This window comes from Rhipicephalus sanguineus, chromosome 1 (assembly GCF_013339695.2).
Source record: "Rhipicephalus sanguineus isolate Rsan-2018 chromosome 1, BIME_Rsan_1.4, whole genome shotgun sequence".
Classification (NCBI taxonomy): Eukaryota; Metazoa; Arthropoda; class Arachnida; order Ixodida; family Ixodidae; genus Rhipicephalus; species Rhipicephalus sanguineus.
The window spans coordinates 135,323,873-135,345,130 of NC_051176.1; the positions used below are offsets into that span (position 1 = coordinate 135,323,873).

General features: G+C 44.4%; 1 protein-coding gene across 1 annotated transcript in view; it reads right to left on the bottom strand.

The window, feature by feature from the left end:
• LOC119398775 (phospholipase A1) overlaps positions 1 to 19,982 on the bottom strand; it is a 63,851-nt gene extending 43,869 nt beyond the window's left edge. The window contains exons 1-4 of the mRNA XM_037665595.2: positions 19,801 to 19,982; positions 16,085 to 16,166; positions 15,708 to 15,814; positions 15,596 to 15,631 (exon numbers count right to left, since the gene is read on the bottom strand). Coding sequence (XP_037521523.1) covers positions 15,596 to 15,631; positions 15,708 to 15,814; positions 16,085 to 16,103 — 162 coding nt within the window. The 5' untranslated portion in view covers positions 16,104 to 16,166; positions 19,801 to 19,982. The remainder of the gene's footprint in view (positions 1 to 15,595; positions 15,632 to 15,707; positions 15,815 to 16,084; positions 16,167 to 19,800) is intronic.
• Positions 19,983 to 21,258: the final 1,276 nt, after the last annotated feature.

A 21,258-nucleotide genomic window follows, 5' to 3' on the forward strand; every position in this document is an offset into this window, starting at 1 on the left:
TCACAAGTTGTGTGTAGGGAACCTACATGAACGGCCGGTCATTTAGGCTCCCTAGTTGTGTGGCGCTATGAACGCCAGGGCGCGCGATAACGTGCCGCAAGGAACAGGTATGCTTGCCTGCATTTGCTGCTACCGCTGTTAGCGGTTAGCGCCATATGATTTACATCGAAGGAATCTACTGAAGTCCACAGGTGTACAGCCCAAAGTCCTCCCGATGGCCATTCGGTTGAGCCTCGCGGCGTTACACAGATAGCCGCTTCTCATTTTCTGAAGAAGTAACCAGTGAGCAGTCGACTGTTAAATTTCATCTGCAACTTACAGAACTCAAGTGGAAATTATAAGGGCTCGTTTTTCCTTGTTAGACACAATATTAATGAGAATTGATCGTGAACTGAGAACTATTATTGAGGTCAAGAAACTTGTCTAGAACGCCGGAATGGCACGCTCCAGCACGCTATGGCGCCATGTATGCCGATAACTAGTTGATTGAGCATTTAACCTTACGGCTTTGCATGCGAGAATTTGGGCTCTTTCAAACCAGCTGTAATCAGAAAACGTTGTCAGCGCAGTCCGGAGCGCGCCTTTTCGGTGTTTTAGACAAATGTTCTGACCAGTGACCTGTACTGTACTACGCTACGTACCCGCATGGCAACACACTCGAGTCGCCAGTGAGACGAGCACCCGCTCTGGTCCCGGTGCTCCAGTTCTTGATGTGTCTTCACGTACCCACGCCACTTGTGTTCGCCACTCTCAAAGCCCAGGAGATGCGATCGTACGATTGCTTCATAGCTTAGCGGTGACGAACTATCAATATCTACCATAATCAAGCCGCCAACGAACTACGTAGCGTAGATGGCGACCACAAGAATGTAAGATAACTTGAATTCTTGCACGCGAACCATGATGGCAATAAAACGCGCCTTCCTTTTTTTTAGATGCGAAGTATCTTAAGGTCGAGCTCAATCCGGCGGTGGTGGTGGTGGTGGTGTGCGGCGTGACCACCCTTACTGCGCATGCGCATACCCTCTCCACACACCTCCTCTCCACTCACCCTCTCCCCTTCCCCTCCCCACTGTCCCTCTCCACTTTCCCTCTCCCATTTCCCTCTCCACATACCCTCTCCACTTTCCCTCTCCCCTCCCCCTCTCTCATACCCTCTCCCCTCCCCATCTCTCATACCCTCTCCCCTCCCCCTTTCCACTCTTCCTCTGAAACGCGGGCTAGACATGCCGAAATTCTCTCCTGCGCAACGCCGCGATGAGCTCGAGCGCATGCGCGTCCCCTCCCCTTCTCTCTCCTCTCCTACGCTGCCCCCCTCTCGCCCTGTGAGAATTAACGGCCAGGCTAGATGGAAGATACGACGCGCGTAGCGTCCCTCTTCGCGTTCCACGACGCGAGGTCGGTAGCATGCCCAACGAACGCCAACGGAACGCGATCGTGCAAGTGCTCCGGCTTCGCATCGCCTCATGGTCCCCTTTAGCGGGAGATGGTGTAATTTTTTACGTGACGTCACAGTCGCTTGACAAGACGTAGTCACAATAAGACATAGCCAGTTGAAGCCGATCGCTTTAACAAATTACGTCATATGTGACGTTACAACTTGGGTCACGTGAGTCCGAGCTGTTGAGGTGCAAATAGACTCTCCCGCTGCAGATTTGGGACGCCAGCGCGCGCTTGCGCGTGAACGCCAGCGTAGCCGAAGGGCAGGCGAATCACTGCTCCGGACTTCCTACAACTTTCACGTTGAGCGCAACTGCATACATTTCTTCACAGCAGAGCTGCTATGCTCGAGGTTGGCTGTGTGTCGTCGATAGAAAATTGTCATCATCATGGACGGGCCCGCGCTTTCTCCTTCATTGTCGTCTTCTGCTTCGTTCCCAGAACACGTGCGCCCATTTCTCCGGCGTGGGATGCAATAACTCTGACGGCCGAGAGAACGAGTACATAGAGAGAGAAATAAAGAGAGAAAGGGAAATAAAGATAGAGAAAGACAGAAGTTCTTGGCGAGAGAAAGCGTAACCATATATAGTATAGTATAGCAATGGGTGGGAAAGAGAGAGGCGAGAGGGCAAAAGCTTAACCAAGCCATCGCTTCGCCAAGGTCTTCACGCCGCCCTTCCTGGCTCCCGCGCACCGGCTTCGTCCAGCCACGCCGACACCGCGTGCCCGCCGAGATACCACGTGGCTTCAGGTATCACGTAACACGAGAAAGAGAGAGAAAGAAAGAGAAAAAAATAGAGAGAGAGAGAGAGTGCACGAAAGTTACAAATAACTGAACATGTACACGTTTACGAAACATTTATGTTGAAAATAACACAGCTCTATGATCAGGCCCTCCTTCTTGTACTGCTCAAAACAAACAAGAAAGTTAGAAAGCCATGGTTAGATGCGCCACTTCTAAACAGAATAAAAGAAAGGGATAACCTAATTAGCACATTTATTAAAACAAAGCAAATCCACTTCTTGCGGCAGTGTAAGCAATTGAGAAATAACTTAGGTTCTGATATCAAGCAGGTACGCATACAAGACTATGAACATGGGTTTACAGCTATTATGAATGACCAGAAGGCAGTTTGGAAAACCATGAACGATCTTTTATTTTCATCAAATAAAAAGACCATCACCGAGCTTACGATAGAAAGAAAGTCTTGGTCTGGTAAAATACTTGCTGATATGTTCAAGAACCATTTTTTGAAGTCTGGGGCTTGTGAAATTTCCGCTAGTACCGACACAGGCTGTGAACCATACATTACCAAAAACATTACAAAATCGATTTCGGACTGATGAGTCCGAAATACATTCTTTCATTATAAATTTACCTAACAATTCTGCAGCAGGCGTTGATGTTATAAAAGCAGAACTATTAAAAGCAGTCTTACAGTATATCAGTCTGCTGCTCTCACACATATGTATTTTGATTTTAAGCACCGGAATATTTCCTGATCAGCTAAAGATAGCTAGAGCCTCAATCATTCACAAAGGTGGTAATGAAAATGATTTAAATAATTATAGACCTATATCTGTGTTGCTCATATTTTCAAAAGTTATAGAACGAGTCTTATACGTTCGAATCTCAAATTTTTGTAGCCAAGAAAATATAAGAACAGAACAGCAATACGGTTTTCAGAAGAAAAAAAGTACAACATGCTTTACTGTCTATCAAGGCCGAAGTAAAAGATAATTTTGAGCCGAGATCTTACACGCTTGGAATATTCCTTGATTTCAAAAAGGCCTTCGATTCGATCAAACATGAAGTTCTCGCTGTACGACATACTGCCGCTAGTAAAAAACACACACATAAGAGAGACACGAACAGGACGACAAATGGAAAGAAAATATAAAAAAAAAAAGAAAATGAACTTGCGCATCTTCCCGCGCACTGCAAGGTCTGCAAATGCTAACCACGATTTCATGAGGTGATGATCCTAGGTAAAAGAAAATATCAGACAGCCCGTGAGTTACTAGAAGCCTTTTATATCAGTAAGTTAGGTGATGAATGTATAAGTGACACGTCCATACAGCTGCGGTCTTCTGAGATTAGATTGTTTGAGAGATGGGTAGGTTAGGCAGTGTTGGCTATTCTGCGCTGGTGTGTGTCACATGTATATACCGCTATGTTTCATGCCTGAAATAAATCAGTTGGAAGTGCCGCCCGCTAGTCGTCCTGTTCGTGTCTCTCTTACGTGTGTGTTTTTTACTAGCGGCAGTATGTCGTACAGCAAGCAATACCAACTAGGCCGAGAAGAAGTTCTCCTCATGAAATTCTCCTGGTGAAATGAAATCAATATGGCACAAGAGGTGTTTCCCTAAGTTAATAAGCAGTTATCTACAAATCAATTTCAGTATTGCGACACGCAGCATGCAATATCAAAAATGCATAAAATTAAGTACGGCGTCCCTCAGGGATCTATATTAGATCCGCTGCTGTTCCTCCTATATATAAACGATATTATTATTATACGACTAACTCCAGACATGATTTTATACGCCGATGATCCAAACGTTTTTTTTCTCTGGCAAAGATATGGATAGCTTAGAAAAGCAAGCAAACAGATGGCTTAAGCACTGATTAATATGGTTAATAGTAAATAAGCTTGAACTACGCACCAAAGAAACAAATTATGTTATTTTTTTGCGAAAAAAATAAAAGGATACGAAATTTTACATTCAAGTAAAATTTCGAGGAGATTTAATTGAACGGGTCACATGCCAAAAGTTTCTAGGCAAGGGCGTCCGCAGAACTTTTTGCAGGGGGGTGCAACAGCAGGGTGGGGAGGCAGGGGAGAGGCTCGCATCCAACACAGGCAGCTTTTCTTTCACTGCCGTGACATCACCGGCAAGATTAGTCAGTAGTAGTGTGTAACGTGCAAAGTTGGCTGGCAATCCTGAAGCTGTGTACTGCATAGAAAACTATTATCCGAAATTCCAAGGGGGGGCAGCTGCCCCCCCTTGCACCCCCCTCCGGACGCCCATGTTTCTAGGTATTATCTTTCATGAAATACTCGACTGGACATATCATATAAACAAAGTTCGCACCGATCTTTCGCACTCAATTTGAGTAATCGGGAAAATCAGATTTTTTTTTGCCAATTTGGGTTACAAAGCAACTGTATTATTCTTTAGTATACTCGCGTATTCATTACTGTTTAATAATATTGGGAACGACTACTGAAACAAACAAAGAAAGCATTTATGAACTACAGAAGAGAATAGTACGGATAATCGAAGGTGTTGGACCTAGAACGCATTCTACTCCGCTCTTTTACAAGCGCAACATATTAACGTTTGAGAACATCTTATACAAAAAAATAGCGGCAATTATATATGATAAACTGAAACCTAACGCGGTGGCATTTCAAGATGCATACTCTCGAAGGCATCATACATACAGTTTTAGACGCATAACATACTGCAGGTAAAGAATACGGACAAACTACGGCACTCAAACGCTCACGCATATGATCCCTCAACTACTGAATGTACATCCCACAATTACCATCATCGTGCAAGAGAGCCGCTCAGTAATTGCGTTTAAAAAGAAAATACTCGCGTATCTAGTAATGCTTCAAAAGTGATTTTTTTCCAGATGGCATCTCTCAAGTTGTTAAAATTGACGTGAATGAATATCTGTCACATTTTCAGTTAGTGAATAGTAATAGCATGGTTTTGTATTAAAAAAGTCTGGGTATTTGCACATATTCCTTGCGTCGTCTTTATAAAAAAAAGTTATAATACGCTATTGTTGTAAACAGTCTTGCAGACAGGTCTCGAAGTATGAATGCTATTCTAACGATGTTTAATGTACTGTTATCAAAAATTGTGTATAACTGTGGCTGCTTGTTTGTTTCTAATCTTTTAACATGTATGCATCACTGATGCTTGTGCGCTTTATTGACTGGGACGGGTTACGGCACTTTGTCAGGCATTAAATTGCCTTTTTGCCAACCCTGCTCCTCATCTTACATGTGTCATCAATGTAAAGTACACTGTACTCTGTAACTGATTGACGATTGATTGGATAAACGGTCGTTTTCAACGCGAAAAAAAAAGAAGAAACAGAAAGAGAGAGAAAGAAAGCGTAACATAACCGTGTATAGTAAGAATAGGAAGGGGGTCGGAATGAGAAGTGAGGGCGAGGAGAAGGGAAAGGAGGAAGGGAGAGGGTAAAGCATAGCATGGCCACGTACACCGCAGCATAGCGAGGGGGCGTGAAAGGGAAGTGAAGGTGAGGAGGAGGGAATGAAGGAGGGAAGGACCGCCGGCTCCGCTGCTGTTTCCACAGTCTTCGCACCAGTAGTGCGTACCTGCCCCAATTCTTTTAGAGGGTGGGGGAAAGTGGGAGTTATGTTTTTCTTGTTCGTTTTCTCCTTGATGTGGATTGAAGTCCCGTCAAGGAGATGATCGACGTCGATGAAGCAGGAGGCAGGTTGGAGGTAATAAAAACTTGAAGGTATATTGTAGCGAAATATTTACAGTCATATGTACATCTTGCCGAAGCACACTGATGATAACATAGACATCAACAGCATCTTACTCTTCTACTTAACTTTTCTTAAGTTAGAGCCTAGAACACTGTTACTCCATACGAAGAACCGAGTCTCACTGTTCGACCACCGAGTGGTTACGGCCCAGACGAAAGTTGCATCGTACGGAATCTTACTGATCGATCAGTTAAGTGATTACAGCCTAGACTGAAGGGAAACGAATTACGTCCAGTCTTAAGTACCTTGCGGTAACAAAGAAAAGGGGAGGTGGCCACTGCTGGTCCGCCTCAACCTTCTGTTATCCAATCTGTTTACCCTCAGATTAAGCCACTCCCTACTGGGCTGTCCTTAATCTCGACAGCAGTGTCATTACAGTGCAGACAGGCGTTTTGGCACTCTTTCCCATCATGGCTCTCTCTCTCTCCTTCCCACGCTCTCAGGGATTCTCACGGTCGAAACACATCTGTATCTTAGCCCTGGTGCGTTCACGCCATTTTCCCATACGCATCGAGTTGAACTCGCGGAGCCAGTCGTTAAATGGTTCTGGGAAAGAAAAGGCGTTTGCGTGACCCTGCCTCCCACGCATTCGACCTTGCATTGTTGGTCGTTGTTGGGGTCACGCATACTGTCGCCTCGAGCGACGGCATAGAGCGGGGGATGTCATCCTCATTTTCCCACACATTCGGGCCGCCGACCTCTGAGAACGGTCGCTTGACCGCAACCCGTGCTGGCCATCGGGGTAGACAAGCTTGCTCAAAGGAAGCCGTTTGCTTTCTCTTGATAATTGCACAGCGGAAGACCAGGCAGGGGGAGAGCCGAGAAAGAAGCTTTGTACGACGTACAGTGCCGCGCCGTCCCGTCTGCAGGATCGACTTATTAGCGGCAAACATAACAGTGGGGTTTAGTTAACCTTTATGTGTGTTCATGCGTGTGTTTGTATGCGTGCTTGTATACAGGGTGTTTAAAAAAATGTGTCAGAAACCCTCGAAAATAGTTGGAATGAAATATTTCACCGCGACCTTCATAATTACTTTTTTCTGAAGTGGCATGCATCTTAAGATGTCCAGAGACATCAAGTATGACAATAAATAGAGAAATTAATTAACTGTTCAATTAGTGGAGACAGGCGGCCGAGTCAGACGGAATTAGGGCCCTTGCTGCTAAGCGCCCAATGCCGTTTAGAGATTTCTAAAAAGCGGCCGCTTGTTGTAAATTTTTGTCACTGTGAAATGTAAATACATTTCATAATGTACAAGCATTAACAATCTTCATATTCATATAAAAATGTGTCTTCTTATATCACCGCAACGCCAAATGCGCCACACATTGTATTACATGAACCTTACACCACCTCTTATCATTCTTACAATTTGCCATACCCAGCAATTCCGGACATCGCTTTCAGTTCGCGGTTTTTGGCACCACGTGGCGTACGGACCTTAAAGATTCGTAATTCCCGCTATGACTCCGACAACGTAGCGGACACAAAGACAGACGACAATATCGGCTTTCACCACCGCGCGCGAACCGGCAATCGCCGACTGATAACCGCAATGCATGCGACGAGCGGGCGGCGTGCTGCTCAACTGTGAATCAGCACTAGTTTTGTTGCAAAGTGGCTCGGTCCTTCTTCAAGACGACGGAATCTGGAAAAGGCGTCCTGCCCTTCCTCTCATTTTTCTTTGAATATTTTCCGAGTTTCTTCAATATTTTTCGTCCGATCGTACTGCCGTTGGCCTCCCCTGGTTCCTTTTAAAGTTGGCGAGCACGCCTTTTGTCGCTGCCATGTTTTGAATCATAGAAGCTAATTTTGAGAAATAATACCATCTTAAAATATGATGATGGTCGTGCGTTTCGGACTGTGCATACTCAGGCTTGACTTCCCTCATTTTCGTTGGCGTCAGTTTACAAACCCATTATATTGCTCAACTGGGTGAAAGCGCCAAGCCGTGTGGTACAGTCGCTAGACTTCGCTTTTTCGTGTTCAATAAGCGACAGAACTAAGGCACAAATTTATTTGAATACTCATTATTATTCACTAGCTTTCGTTGAAGTATTTTAATTAGGCGCCATAGTTTGAACCGCGTGGCTTTCCTTTCTCAAACTTATAATAAAATACGCCCTAAATAACTTATGTTCCTAAGCACAGTACAAAATTTACAGCCCGCCCTCGCCTTTCTTCTCAGTGTTTCTGAAAATGAAATGAAATAAAATAAACTGACAGATCCCACCTAAATGCCTCAATGGATATCTGCTAGTCTGCAGATTTGTGCGAAGTCATGGATTGAAACCAAGCTATTGCGGCCTGTTTAAAGCAGGAAAAAAAAAACGGAAACAAAAACATGTTTCTTTACGTGACTACGTACGTCAACAGGCCCTTCACGAAATCCATTGAAAACATTTGTTACATTTTGAAAGTTTTCTGTTGCTTATGTAAACAAGGCAACTGCAAGAGTCTCGAAATGCATGTCTTCTTCTTCTCTGTGATGAATGCTTGTTTACCGTGAAAAAAGTGCGTGTTCTTTGCAAGACATTGTTTCGATTGCACCTAAAGTTGTAGATGCCATCTAGCTAAGATTTTAAGAATGATTTTTTTGTAAATTAGTTAATTGTAGGAAGAGTTGCAAGATGTTGAACTGTCCTATTACCGCATTTCCAGAAGATCAGCGTCACTGACAACTCAGGCACTCTATGTCTTTGCCTCGGCAAGAGTCCGCAAGCGTATTTTTTTCCCTGCTTTCCTGTGGACACTGTAGCCTCAATACGTTGTAATATTCACGTGATGGGCCCCGCATGTGTTTATCGCCATTTTTCATTGCGGCACCATTCTAGTGTTGTCACTGAGCGTCTCAGATTAGAGGGTTAACTGAAGTTGCGTGTCATAGTCAGTGACTCGATCACTGCGCTGCAGCCCGGGCCGTGGCTCACATTCGCAGAAAGCCCGGCTCCCTCAGAAAGGCATGCCCTTCTGTATCAAATTTTGGCCGCCCTTCTGCGAAGGAGTCACTCATGTTTTGTAGACACAATCACTACAGAATGATGTGTACTACCCATTTATTTGTAGTGCGCACTGATCATAGTGAGAAAATCCGAAGTGCAGGGGAGGAATAAGGGCATAAGGCAGGCTAGCCGATGTTTTCATGGGTGAGCCTATCTTAGTCAAAGGCGTCAATGACCAACCCTTCCAAACATATGGCGCCTTTGACGAATATACCACCCATCGAAATATCAGCTAACCGGTATGAGGCTCCTATTATGGCGAAAGCCTTAGATGCCTCATCAAACGCGAAAACTGACCGTCGGCGTCTTCGAGATTTGGCAATATCTCTCGATACTTCGCGAGACCGGCGTTGGCGTTGAAGGATGCAAAAAAAAAGTAATAAAAGTGGGTTCAGCGTCACATGATACTCAAGTGAATATGTGTGTGTGTGTGTGTGTGTGTGTGTGTGTGTGTGTGTGTGTCGGCGTACCAAAAGCCACATGACCTCAGTGTAACATGACGTCAGCATGACGTCACATATCGCCAGAATTTGACACATCGTAGTGGCGACATCGAAGGGCATCGTCACTTGATTAAAGGCGGGCCGATCACGGAGGCTCTGCAAAACCATGTCAGGAGCAGAAAGCTTGTAGTGCCTCCGATCCGGGAGGCAGTGCAAAAGCACGTTGAACTCGGAAAGCTTTTGAATGTTACGGTGGAGGGGAGGATCAGCACGTCGACCGAGAAGAAAAAGAACAAGAAAATGGCTTTCGCCTTCGAGTCTTCTTAGGCAATTGCATAAGGGACCCTCTGAGTTTTTCCTGTTCAGACAACCTCTATAGCACACCTATCCGGTGCCTTTGACTACGCTGTCCCTCATCTTCACAAATTCAATCATGCGATACTACCAATAAGCAATTCACAAAATTTCTGAGGGCAGTACTAACATTTATTAGTCAAAAGTCGCCGACATGGGCCACTGGAGGGCAAAAAGATACGACCCGTTGAACACAACCACACATTTATGCTTCGTCAATAACGCAGGAGTGCCACGCACTTATCTTCGCCGAAATTAAGCTTGGGAATGTTCTATTGCAAGCATAAGTTATCGAACTTTCCAGCGATATCGCTGGCGGCGGCGTTATCTCTAGACAAAGCTGGAACATTCGCGTGCGGCGCGCAATCTTAACAAAACGATCTACTGCAATCGGGAAGCTTCTCTAACACTGCTTCGCGGACAGCGTCGAGCGTTGATAACCGCCCTTGCTGGTCAAACCCGAATACATCAAAATAAAACAAGAAGTGGGCTGGCAATATTCACGTGAGTATCACGTGACTATAGACCCTTAATTACTTTTTTGCATTCTTCGACGCCGACACCAGTCTCGCGAAGTATGATGCCGTCACAGAATGACGTCATTAATGACGTCATGTTACACTGAGGTTATGTGACTTTTGGTACGCCGACTGCACGTACATGCACGTACACAGGCACACGCATATTCACATGAATATCACGTGACTCTAGACCCTTAATTACTTTTTTTGCATCCTTCGATGCCGACGCCGGTCTCGCGAAGTATCGTCACATGCCGCCAAATCTCGAAGACGCCGGCAGTCAAGTTTCGCGTTTGATGAGACATCTAAGGCTTTCGCCTTAGTGAGGGCCTCATACCAGTTGGTTGATGTTTCGATGGGCGGTGTATTCGTCAGGTGCATCACAAGCGCGGCATGAAAGTCGTGCCGTACATGATATGCATGTCCGAATTTGCATGTTAGGACCTGTCGTTTATGTTCTTTATACAGTCATGTCATGCCATATCAATATTGGTATATATCCAATGAATGAAACGGCCGCGAGCGCACCATGAGCGTGGCATGTAAATCATGCCGTACATGGCATACATGTCATGATTTTAATGCTATTACTTCTCATTTATGTTCGGCATACAGTCACGTCGCACAATACAAATTTTGGTATCTATCAAACTAGCGAAACGGCTGCGAGCGCACCATGAGCGTGTAATGGTAGTCATGCAGTACATGACATGCATTTTATGATTTTGATATTACCCCCTGTCATTTATGTTCATCTTACAGAAATGTCACGCCATACGAATTTTGGCACATATCCATTTAATGACAAGGCCGCGAGCGCCCCAACGCAGTCTTGTAAATCATGCTGTACATGACATGCATGTCATGACTTGCGCGTTACGACCAGTCAATTATGTTCGTCATACATCTCTTGTCACGCCTTACTAATTTTGGTATACATTAAATTAACGCAACGGCAGCGAGAGGACAAGACCGTGGCATGTAAATCATACCGTTCATGATGTGCATGTCATGATTTTGATCTTATGACCTGTCATTTATATTCGTCATGCATTCACGTGATGCCACACCAATTTCGGTGTACATCACGTTAACGAAACGGTCAAGAGAGAGAGAGAGAGAGAAGGAATGTAGGAAAGGCAGGGAGGTTATCTAGACAATGCGTCCAGTTTGCTACCCTACACATGGGGAGGGGGAATAGAGAGCACAAAGTCGTAGGCGGCTTGATAGATAGATAGATAGATAGATAGATAGATAGATAGATAGATAGATAGATAGATAGATAGATAGATAGATAGATAGATAGATAGATAGATAGATAGATAGATAGATAAGGATGACCATGATTACTAAATATATATAGATGTCACTGCTATTATTAAAAAGCTACATTGCCATTTCGGATACTTTTCGTTTGACACCACTGAAGACTAGGTTGCATATAATTAATTGATTGTAATTAATCTTTGTTACTAATCAACGATAAAAATGAACAGTAGAAATCCATTATATGAAATTGTGATCTATCGTCTTATCGTGACTATATACCCTGAAATACCATCTATACTATAGATGTGCTTCTACACTAAGAACTTGCGCCCATAAATTTCAAATAAATTGTTAGATTCTTTACTATTATTTATTACTATTACCAATTTCCTGTACGTCAGCGTGATAATGTGCATCACATCTGCAGACTTTTCTGAGTTTTAACCTGATCAACATGCACTTTCTCATCAATTTAGCGACAGGCATTTTCTTACCCCTGTAGGGCTGCTTTCCCGCAGTGGGATTTAGGAAACCTCTTCAGGAAAAAAACCCAGCCAGCGTAATCATACCAAAGTGCAAGCACATGGAAAGGTTGTCGTACTGTACTTGTCACTAGAGTGCAATTAGCGAATAAATGATCATTGTGCTACAATTAACTTTTGAAAAGTCACCCCATGCATTTTCAATGGATCCACGAAAGTGTCTCGGGAAAAAAATCCAGCCGGCGAATTCAAACTAATTGCTATGTACAGCACAAGAACGCTGTCAGCGTTAAGTGCCTTAAGTGCAATTTGCGAATATTAAGGCATCCTTTAATAATCATTTTTTAAAGAACGCTCCCCATAGCGTTACGCCGAGCGCTTCCCTTTAGGGTCGACTTTGCCGCAGTACTCGATGGCCCAGATTGCTAGACATGATGGGTTTCATAATTACGTAACGTAGCGGTCACCTCTACCCATACTTTCAGTCATGAAACTTAATATGATAAATTTTATTGGTTAATCGCAATAATTCAATAAAGAGCCCTCAAACGTGGTTTCGGTACAATTTTTTTAGTTCTTCCGCGAAGCTTGGACGATTTTCGCAACCACCAACAGGCTCAACATGGCGAGTATACACCGACCACAAATTCTGCCAAAAAAATGTTGCTATTGCATGCACATAGAGCCTATTTCTGAAGGGACCCAGAACGACTTTCCTAAGTAATCATCGCTTGACCTCAGTGTCGGAGTTTCTTGCCTGACGAATCGATCGCCGCAAAAATTGTTTGAGCCCGTCAAGAATCAATGAACGGAGTTACAGGGATTTGTCGCACGCTTTAAGCGCTTTCTTTATTCTTTCGTCCTTTCGAGCGCGCTGGAAGCTACACTGGGATGGATTACACGGGGGGAAGAAGCTACGTAGTGCGCTCGTCATGACCTTGAGCGCGTGTCATGAAACGCGATCGCTCTCTCCTGGTGTGATCAGGTGTGCGCTATAGCGTTGCTACTGTGCAATTTTAGCACACTGTAGAGCGCGACGCCCGGCACGTGGCCACACCCCTTGGCAAGAAGCGCATTTGGTCCAAACGCCACTCCTAATTTATGTCAGCTATCGACCAATAGCAGCAATCTGCTCTATGACGTAAAATCTGCTGTATGACGGCCCTCCGAAGTGAGTGTACGGGCCTCTGTATGAAGAGAGCGCGCTTGGTAAAGTGGCAACTTGGCGCTCCGCTTGTGAACTGTCCTTGCCGCGCGCGACTACAAGATTTAGCTGAGCTATTCACAGCAGCCTCTGCTTTCCGTTGTTTCTATTTTTTCACCAAACACGAGGGGTGGTCGAGGGCTTCTTTAACGCGTTACTCCTGGTTCAGACTACTTGCAATCGCTGATTAGACATTTTAGAACGATATTTCACTATCTGTTTCCAGATTGCGGCTACCAACAGCTCTGTAGTTGTCGAGAATTTTTGCCTATGATTTCAAAACATCGTTGTAGCGTGCATAGGCAACTCATTTGGCTGCGTTGGTTGAGCTGATACACTGGCATGGGCATTTCCTCATAAATAATAAGAACTTGTTGCTGGACTAGTTGGTGTATACTTGACGGCATCTTCATTTTAGCGCTAAAAGGACAAACACATGAAAGACCACAGGGCAGGCGGTATACTCACAAATAGGTTATTGCAATGAGTTGCCATGAAATATATAGCAAGGTGATGCGCAGACGGACCGCACGCATAGCTAGACAAAACCACTTATCGGGCTACGGACATGTTGCATCAAAAAGCCTTATCTCGCTCTTATAAGGGGAGATGTACGTGTCGTTAATACTATCAGTTCCTTTTTTCTTTATATAGTATACGCCTCCCAGAGTTCACGGGCTAATTTGTTGCGTCTTCTACCTAAAATCTTGGCTTCGCGAAACATCGGCACACACGCGTGCACTTTCTGCAGTGGGAGCAAAAAAGATGGGCACCGTCAACTTTAAATTTTATACATGCTCCCTTAACCGGTCATTGAGGCAGCGGCCTGTTTGCCCTATGTACGACTTTCCGCATGTCACCGGTATGTCGTATACACTACTCCTTTCACACACCGCCCGTCACGTTGGTTTAGTGGTTATGGTACTCGACTGGTGAGCCGCGCAGGTCGCGGGATCGAATCCCGGCTGCGGCAGCCGCATTTTCGATGGAGGCGAAAATGCTCGCGGCCCGTGTGTGTAAGGAAAGGACACAAAAGTGATGTGTTTTAGGCATGATTTGCGACTAAAAGGACTAAAAAGCGTCGAGAACCGAGAAAACCGAAACTGAAGAAGACGAGCGGAGGGCAGCTGGCACGAAGGCGACAACCAAACGGAAAGGAGAAGAAAAAAAAAGAAGGAACGTGCGGAGAAGGGCTCTAATTTTTAGTTAGGATGAGAAGTCTGGGCTGAATGTAGAAATAATTATTGCACTAGTTCTTTTTATGTGTGCTTGTCTTTTGTGTTAACTTAGTAGTTTTAAATCTTCATATCTACAATTCTTGGCCAATCCCCCAGAGTGGGTATGAGCCATGTGTAGAGGATCATCATCATCATCATCAGAAGGGCTCGCGGGTCCAAGCCACGAAGGGGACGAAGCCGGGCGCCGCGCGAGGTGACGAGCTCCGGGCGACGTTCCTGAGGCGGGCGTTCGAGCAGTTCGTGCCTGCCGGGTCGAGGGCCGGTAGCGTGTCCAAGGTCCAGTTCCGGTGGCCTGTTCAAGGACGAGGCCTGCTGAACGGCTCCTGCCTGGGTGCAGTGGCCGAGGGCAGGATCGTAGGCGAGGCCTACCTGGGGCGGTCTTCGCGGGTCGTGGCCTGACACGGGTCCTCGGAAGTTGCGACCTGTACTGCTGGGTTGGCCGCTACGTCCGACCCAACGGCGCTACACACGGTAGCGCATCCGTGTGCCGTCAAGCGTGCCAGCCGTGCCACCTGTGTCCTCGCGCACGTCGATGACCGCATCAGGCTGGGACGACGCTGGGACGACAAACTGTGAGACAGCGTTTTTGTTCTCACGAATCGGACACTGTCGTAGCCTAGCCGGACTCTCTGTCTACTAATTCATGACTGTCGCACATGTCGCGTGATGATTGACAGTTAGTGCTGTATATGTAGTTCTTCGTCCTACCATCGTTCTCATCTTCTCTAGTGTTCAATATAAAGCTTCTTTTCTTCGCCTAGACGAATCCTTTCTCGTCCGTCATCAACAAGCATAGTGACGAACGTCCGTAACCATCACAGTGTGCTAAGATGTAGGTGCACGTTAAAGAACCCCAGGAGGTCAAAATTTCCGCAGCCCTCCACTACGGTGTCCCTCATAATCATATCGTAGTTTTGGGACGTTAAGCCCCAACAATTATTGTTATTAAACTATAGGATGTTTATTCTAGACTGAAAGAACGAAGAATGATAGCAATAGTTATTCAATTTAAAGAGTGGCTCGCAGCTGCAACAAAAACGTGGATTTACAGCCGTTTAGGCTGTGAACATACAAAGAAAATCCAAGGAACTTTAACATACCATTGGACGAGGGTTGTCTATTGATGTCTTGTTTTTCTGGAAGAAAAATATCGTTCATTCAGCGCGGGATACGTTGAAAACTAATCTCTGTAGAGAACCAATGGGGACTAACCTCAGAGTAATTTCTCGTCGTTTTCAAATGTTTTTCAGGTTCATGGGGTGTTTTCGCTTTTACCGCGGCAGATGCATGGCATTCGTATTGCAGTAGAAGCAGTAGAACTTTGTAAAGAGAACGACAGGGCAATGAGGAGAGTACAGCTTTAGTCAGAGAGGAATGAACTTTTTCGAGCTAATGATGGGTCTGGTTTGCAACGATGATGTACTGCTGTACCATGCGAATTTGGGAAATCTTAATAATGATATTAATAGCCAAATCATTTACGTAATCGAAGGTGCCAATAATAACGTCTTAGTAAAAACTTTGAATGTTTGTCTGGTGCTTGTATGAAGATTGTCGAGCATGAGTGACTTCAACTTCAGCTTACTCACAAATGGTGGTTGCCAACATAACTTTGTCCTTATTGCAACTTCTTCTGGTGACGCCAGATACAGAAGTTCTACATTGAGTGCGCTGCAGCGACGAAGGAAAGAACACGAGGTTAAGATCAGAAAAAAAACGTAGTCTAGCTGACGAGCGTGGTTATGAACAACAAATTTTGACATTCACTAAGTTTGAAAAACAGCGCGCCGTCTAACCACCTATATGGATACTTTAGTGCTGCCATATCTGTCACTCCACAGCATACTATTGTGTCCATTGTGTTGTTCCGTATGCATGCTGTACCGGTGGCTTGTCGTGGTTTGGTTTCGTTCAAAAAATCAAAGGTGACTGACGCAGATTGTGCCCTTCCCAAAACATCAACTGAGGTAGCAAAGTTGCAAAACAAAAGCAAGTACGTTATCTTTAGTAGCGAAGTAGATTCAACGACCGCGGGAGGTTTCTATGCTAACGAATGATGGAGTGTATGTTTATTTATGTAATAATACAATCAAAATGTGTTGCCTGAGGGAGTTTGCTGGTATTCTTGCGACTAATCTTTGCTTATTTTTCACTTCCCGAGGGCGGAAATGGTATGTAATTAAAATAAAACACAGTTTGTGCTCTTCATCGGTGCTGTATTTTATAGTCTTTTTTAAAAACAGGGAGTGGGGGGGGTGGTCTAAGTTACAAAGTTTTTTGTTCGTAAGTTCATTTTTCAATTGGCTGACCACTTTCGCGCTATAAGTAGGTGCAGCATCACGACTGGTTGTCGTTTTATTTTAAGAAGAATTTCAACGGGAAAGCTTTTCGTGAATATGGCCTCCACCTAGGGCTGAATTCACAATTTCTTTTCGGTCGTCAGTGCTGTGTGCCATTGGCCAGTTGCCTATTATTGGCGAGCCGCCTTCGCTAATAATATGTTCTATAACTCGAGTGACTGGCAGCCTCTCTTAAAGGAGTACTGGCACGATATCGAGACATCGCAAAAGGGACGTTTTTTTTTGTTTCCTTGGCATGTAGTCTTAACGATCTCCGCACAACGGAGCCAGGAAACACGTATAAAATATTTTAGTTTGACTTTAAGACTTTCATCGCTTAGCATCTGCAAGCCAACCCCAACAAAACTGACATTATCATGACGAGTCAACACAGTTCGCTGGGTTCGCAAACTCTGCCTCCTGGATGCATCCGACATTGCTGTCGGAGCCGCTGGACAGCAATTCACTCCTCGGTGTTTACGTACAACACGCACAACTTGCAGCAGACTACAGAGCGCTGCTAGTACATCCCCACGTGACTCAGACACACGTCACACTGTGTTTACACGTCACTGTGATACCGCTCCCTCAATATCGAAACCGAAAGTGGTTTTATTAAGGAAGCGGTATTAAAAATACATTCAATGCGTTCCGAAGCACACGATAACCTTTTTAGTATTCCCGTCAGCCGTGCTTTTATTTATAACAACGATACGAAAATTTATAAAATTCGTGTCAGTACTCCTTTAGGCAGAGTTCTCGAGTAAAAACGTTTTGTGAACACTTCACCTATTATTTCAATGAATATTAGCTTATAACGGCTTTCTTTGTCCTCCGTTATATTGTGGCATCATCCGCCATCTTAATTTAGCTATTGTCTTAGCTCATAAATGCACTGTCACATAAAAGTACCCGAAATTGAAAAAAGATGCGAATTTGTTATAGGTGACATAATCCCATATACTGCAATATATCGGTACCCGTATTCGCAAAAACGTTGTTGGGCTACAGTTCTTCGGAAGAAGAAAATGACAGACTATCCACACGCTGCACGTATTATTAAGGCGAAAGTCTTAATAATACGTGCACGAGTGATGCAAAAAATCACCATCACGTGATAATGTCACCATATGACGTTACCATGATGCCACAGATCGCCAAAATTTGTGACGTTGCTATGACGTCATCATGAAGTCAAACAACGTGGCGTCAGATGACTGCATCATCACATGACAACGTCGCTTGGTCAAAGGTGGGCCGATCCCGGAGGCAATGCAATACCAGGTCAAGTGGAGAAACCTTGCAATGCCCTCGATCCTGGCGGCAGTGAAAAACTTCGTTAGATTCAGGAAGCTTTCGAAAGGGGGCGGGGGAGGATACTTATACATCGACTGAGAAGGAGGAGAAGAAGAAGAAGTCTTTCACCTTCGAGTCGTCTTAGGCGAATGCATAAAGGACCCTGTGAGTTTTTTTTTTTTTTTTTTTTAGTGAAGGTTACTGAGTGATGGCAAAAGAGTACAAACGAAAAACTTTGTTGACCTCGGGCCCGAAACACCACAGTTACCATACACATTGTTAGACATTTGTCCGTGCAATGATAAAATGATTATCTGTACAGTTGTTCCTGATGACAAGACCTCTGGATGTTTACACGCCCTGACGCGCACACTTTTTACAGCAAGGCCCACCCTCAACACAACATTGTGTGGGTATAAACAGCTTCATTTTTTTACAGAGAAATGATTTGCAATGTTTCTTGTGAGTATAATTTAATGAAGAATGAATGAATCAAAATGTACACGCTCCTAAACTAAACTAGTCATTTACATATCGCTACGGTCACAGACCTTAGCGTTGACGAAAGTTTAATCTACGCTTCAGCTGCTGGATAAAGCCATGTGAGTGCGGTTTCGCAGTATACCTGAAGGCAGTGGATTTCCGAGCGCACGACCACAGACAACACGCTGCGCCTCGTGCAGAGGAAATTGTGTATACGTGCTTTTACGTATTCACGAAAAGCGGACATAATTATATTTGTGGAAACGTCCAGTCAATATCTAACAGCACTTAGAAATGAAAAAAAAATTGGGGGACGCTTAAGCTTCGCCTTTAAGAGTTGAACGCGATAGCAATATCCGGCCCCTAGTGCGCATTTCGAACACTACGAGTGTTTAACAGAATGCACGCAATAAGGTGTGTGCCTTATGTAATGGGTAGCATGCTTTAAACCAGGAGCAATTATGCGCGAGAACCTTTTTCGAAGCTGCGATGCACCCACTACGTGGTCTTAAGGGAATACGCGCAATAATTTGTGTGCCTTTTGTAATGGGTGGCTGTCTTTAAACCACCAAGTCGTTATGATATTGACGTGGTGTGACGCCCGATGGCAATGTACGCTTGTACCACGCAATATTACTGCGATATTACATCTCGTACTGTGACACCTGTATACAGGACGCGTATTTTTGGGAAGCATCAAAGTTACTTTCAGCGCATTTCCAATCAGAGGCGTGGCTGTGTGGTAGAACGCCTGCTTGCCACGCAGACGGCCAGGGTTCGATTCTCACTCGGACCCAACATTTTTATTATTTATTTTATTTGCAGCTTTTTCGATTTTTCGGTCACGGACAAGATGATGATTTTTCGCTCACAACCAACGGTGCCGACGCCGACAGCGGAATTTCTGCGATACGAGCTCTATAACGCTATCGCGTTAAAAAAAGAATTGCGAGTTGAACCCCTGAACTCTAGCACGTCCTCTCGCCTTCGCCCCTGCGTCCTCCTCCGTGTGTGTGAAGCAGCCAACACGTGGATACTTGTTAGCTACTGTTCATTTAATTTTGTTTCTCTCTTTCAGTTATATCGCTAAAATGAGCGAAAAACTCCACTGAGGCACGACAGTCGCGAAATTCACTCGAGCAGGAGCTCAAAAGTCGCGAATATAAATGAACGTGATGCACACTTACAGCGATGCGACACGCAGGCCACTGCAACGTTATTCTCCAAGAAATGCGAAATGCAAAAAGAGCGCAGTATATCGGTTTTTTCGTGATTGGGCAAGAAAAGGCGAGTCTGGCTTGTTTATGCGGAGACGGAAGAAAAGCAGGAGCACTCTCCGGTCAGCAAACACAAAGCCGGCAATATCGCTTCGAACGAGAATGGGTCGACCTTCAATGTCGCGCTGACAGACAATACAACATGCTTTAAATGGATCGCGTATGTCATTGCAGTTATTTCTTCGAGCAAAGAAGATGGAACAAGATGCAATGCAAGAGGAATATAATTAAACAAGACAAAGCAGTAGGACTCATGGAGGGCAGATAGAGCTCGAAGAACTTTTTGAGGTCGGGACAATTTGTCTGATGTCAGCGTCATGAAGAGAAACAGGGGATTGGAGAGAGAGAGAGAGAGAGGGGGGGGGGGGAACTTAGTTCTGTTCGTCGGTAGGTTGATTCGTCACTAAAACTTTTATTAATATTTCTGACCAATTCAGCCGCCTTAAAAGCCATTTTTAAAAGTAATTTTTGGTTCCTTAGAGCGAAATGGGCTGTAACCAGCATGTATTTGTATATATCCTTAAGACGTGAATTCGTCTGCTCAGTATTTTGTAATATATAACATTTGCGCAGTTCAATTCTGTTTGCTTCTCTGACATGTCCCTTCTGAGTCTTTATATTGGTCCTCCAGTGTATTGTATTTTTTGAAAATGTTACATATATAATGTTGTGTAAACTGCTCCTCATCATGGCGAGAGCGACGTTAACTGCACTTTTGTCATTGCTACACTATCAGATATTGTGTAACACTGTAGAATATTTTGTTATTTTTTAGGTCGTTTATATATCAATTTCTACGTATACCTATTGAGCGCATATTGTACTTACATTTCTTTTTGTATCTTCCCCTATGTAAATGCTATAATGTGCTCTTGGGTACTCGTCTATATAAATAAATAAATAAATAAATAAATAAATAAATAAATAAATAAATAAATAAATAAATACTGCAGTGAACTCGTTTGATGACTTGTTTGTCGCTAGGCGGCGATCTCCAATACGTGTGGCTTAAACTTGGTCTTTTTGAGCATCTTGAGCAAGATGGAATGCTCCGCACGGCACAGGTAGAGCAGCTGCCCGTCACCTGCCGTGTGCACGAGTCTTGTTTTATCTTTCTCTTTTCCTGCGTGAAAGATGACTTGTCTGCGCAGTCTCTGCAATACAATAACGTCGGTGCGTTTCAGTAAGAAGTTTAGCATCGTGCTATTGTGTACTGCGTAGAACATTTTAATAGATCCACGGAAGACTACGCATGTTGCAAGCAAGCGTAAAAATGAGCACGGAAACGAATATACGGAACAAAAGGGCAGTTGTGTCTAGTTCAAAAGACCATGGCCTTGCTCATATAGGAAAGCTACAGTATACTAA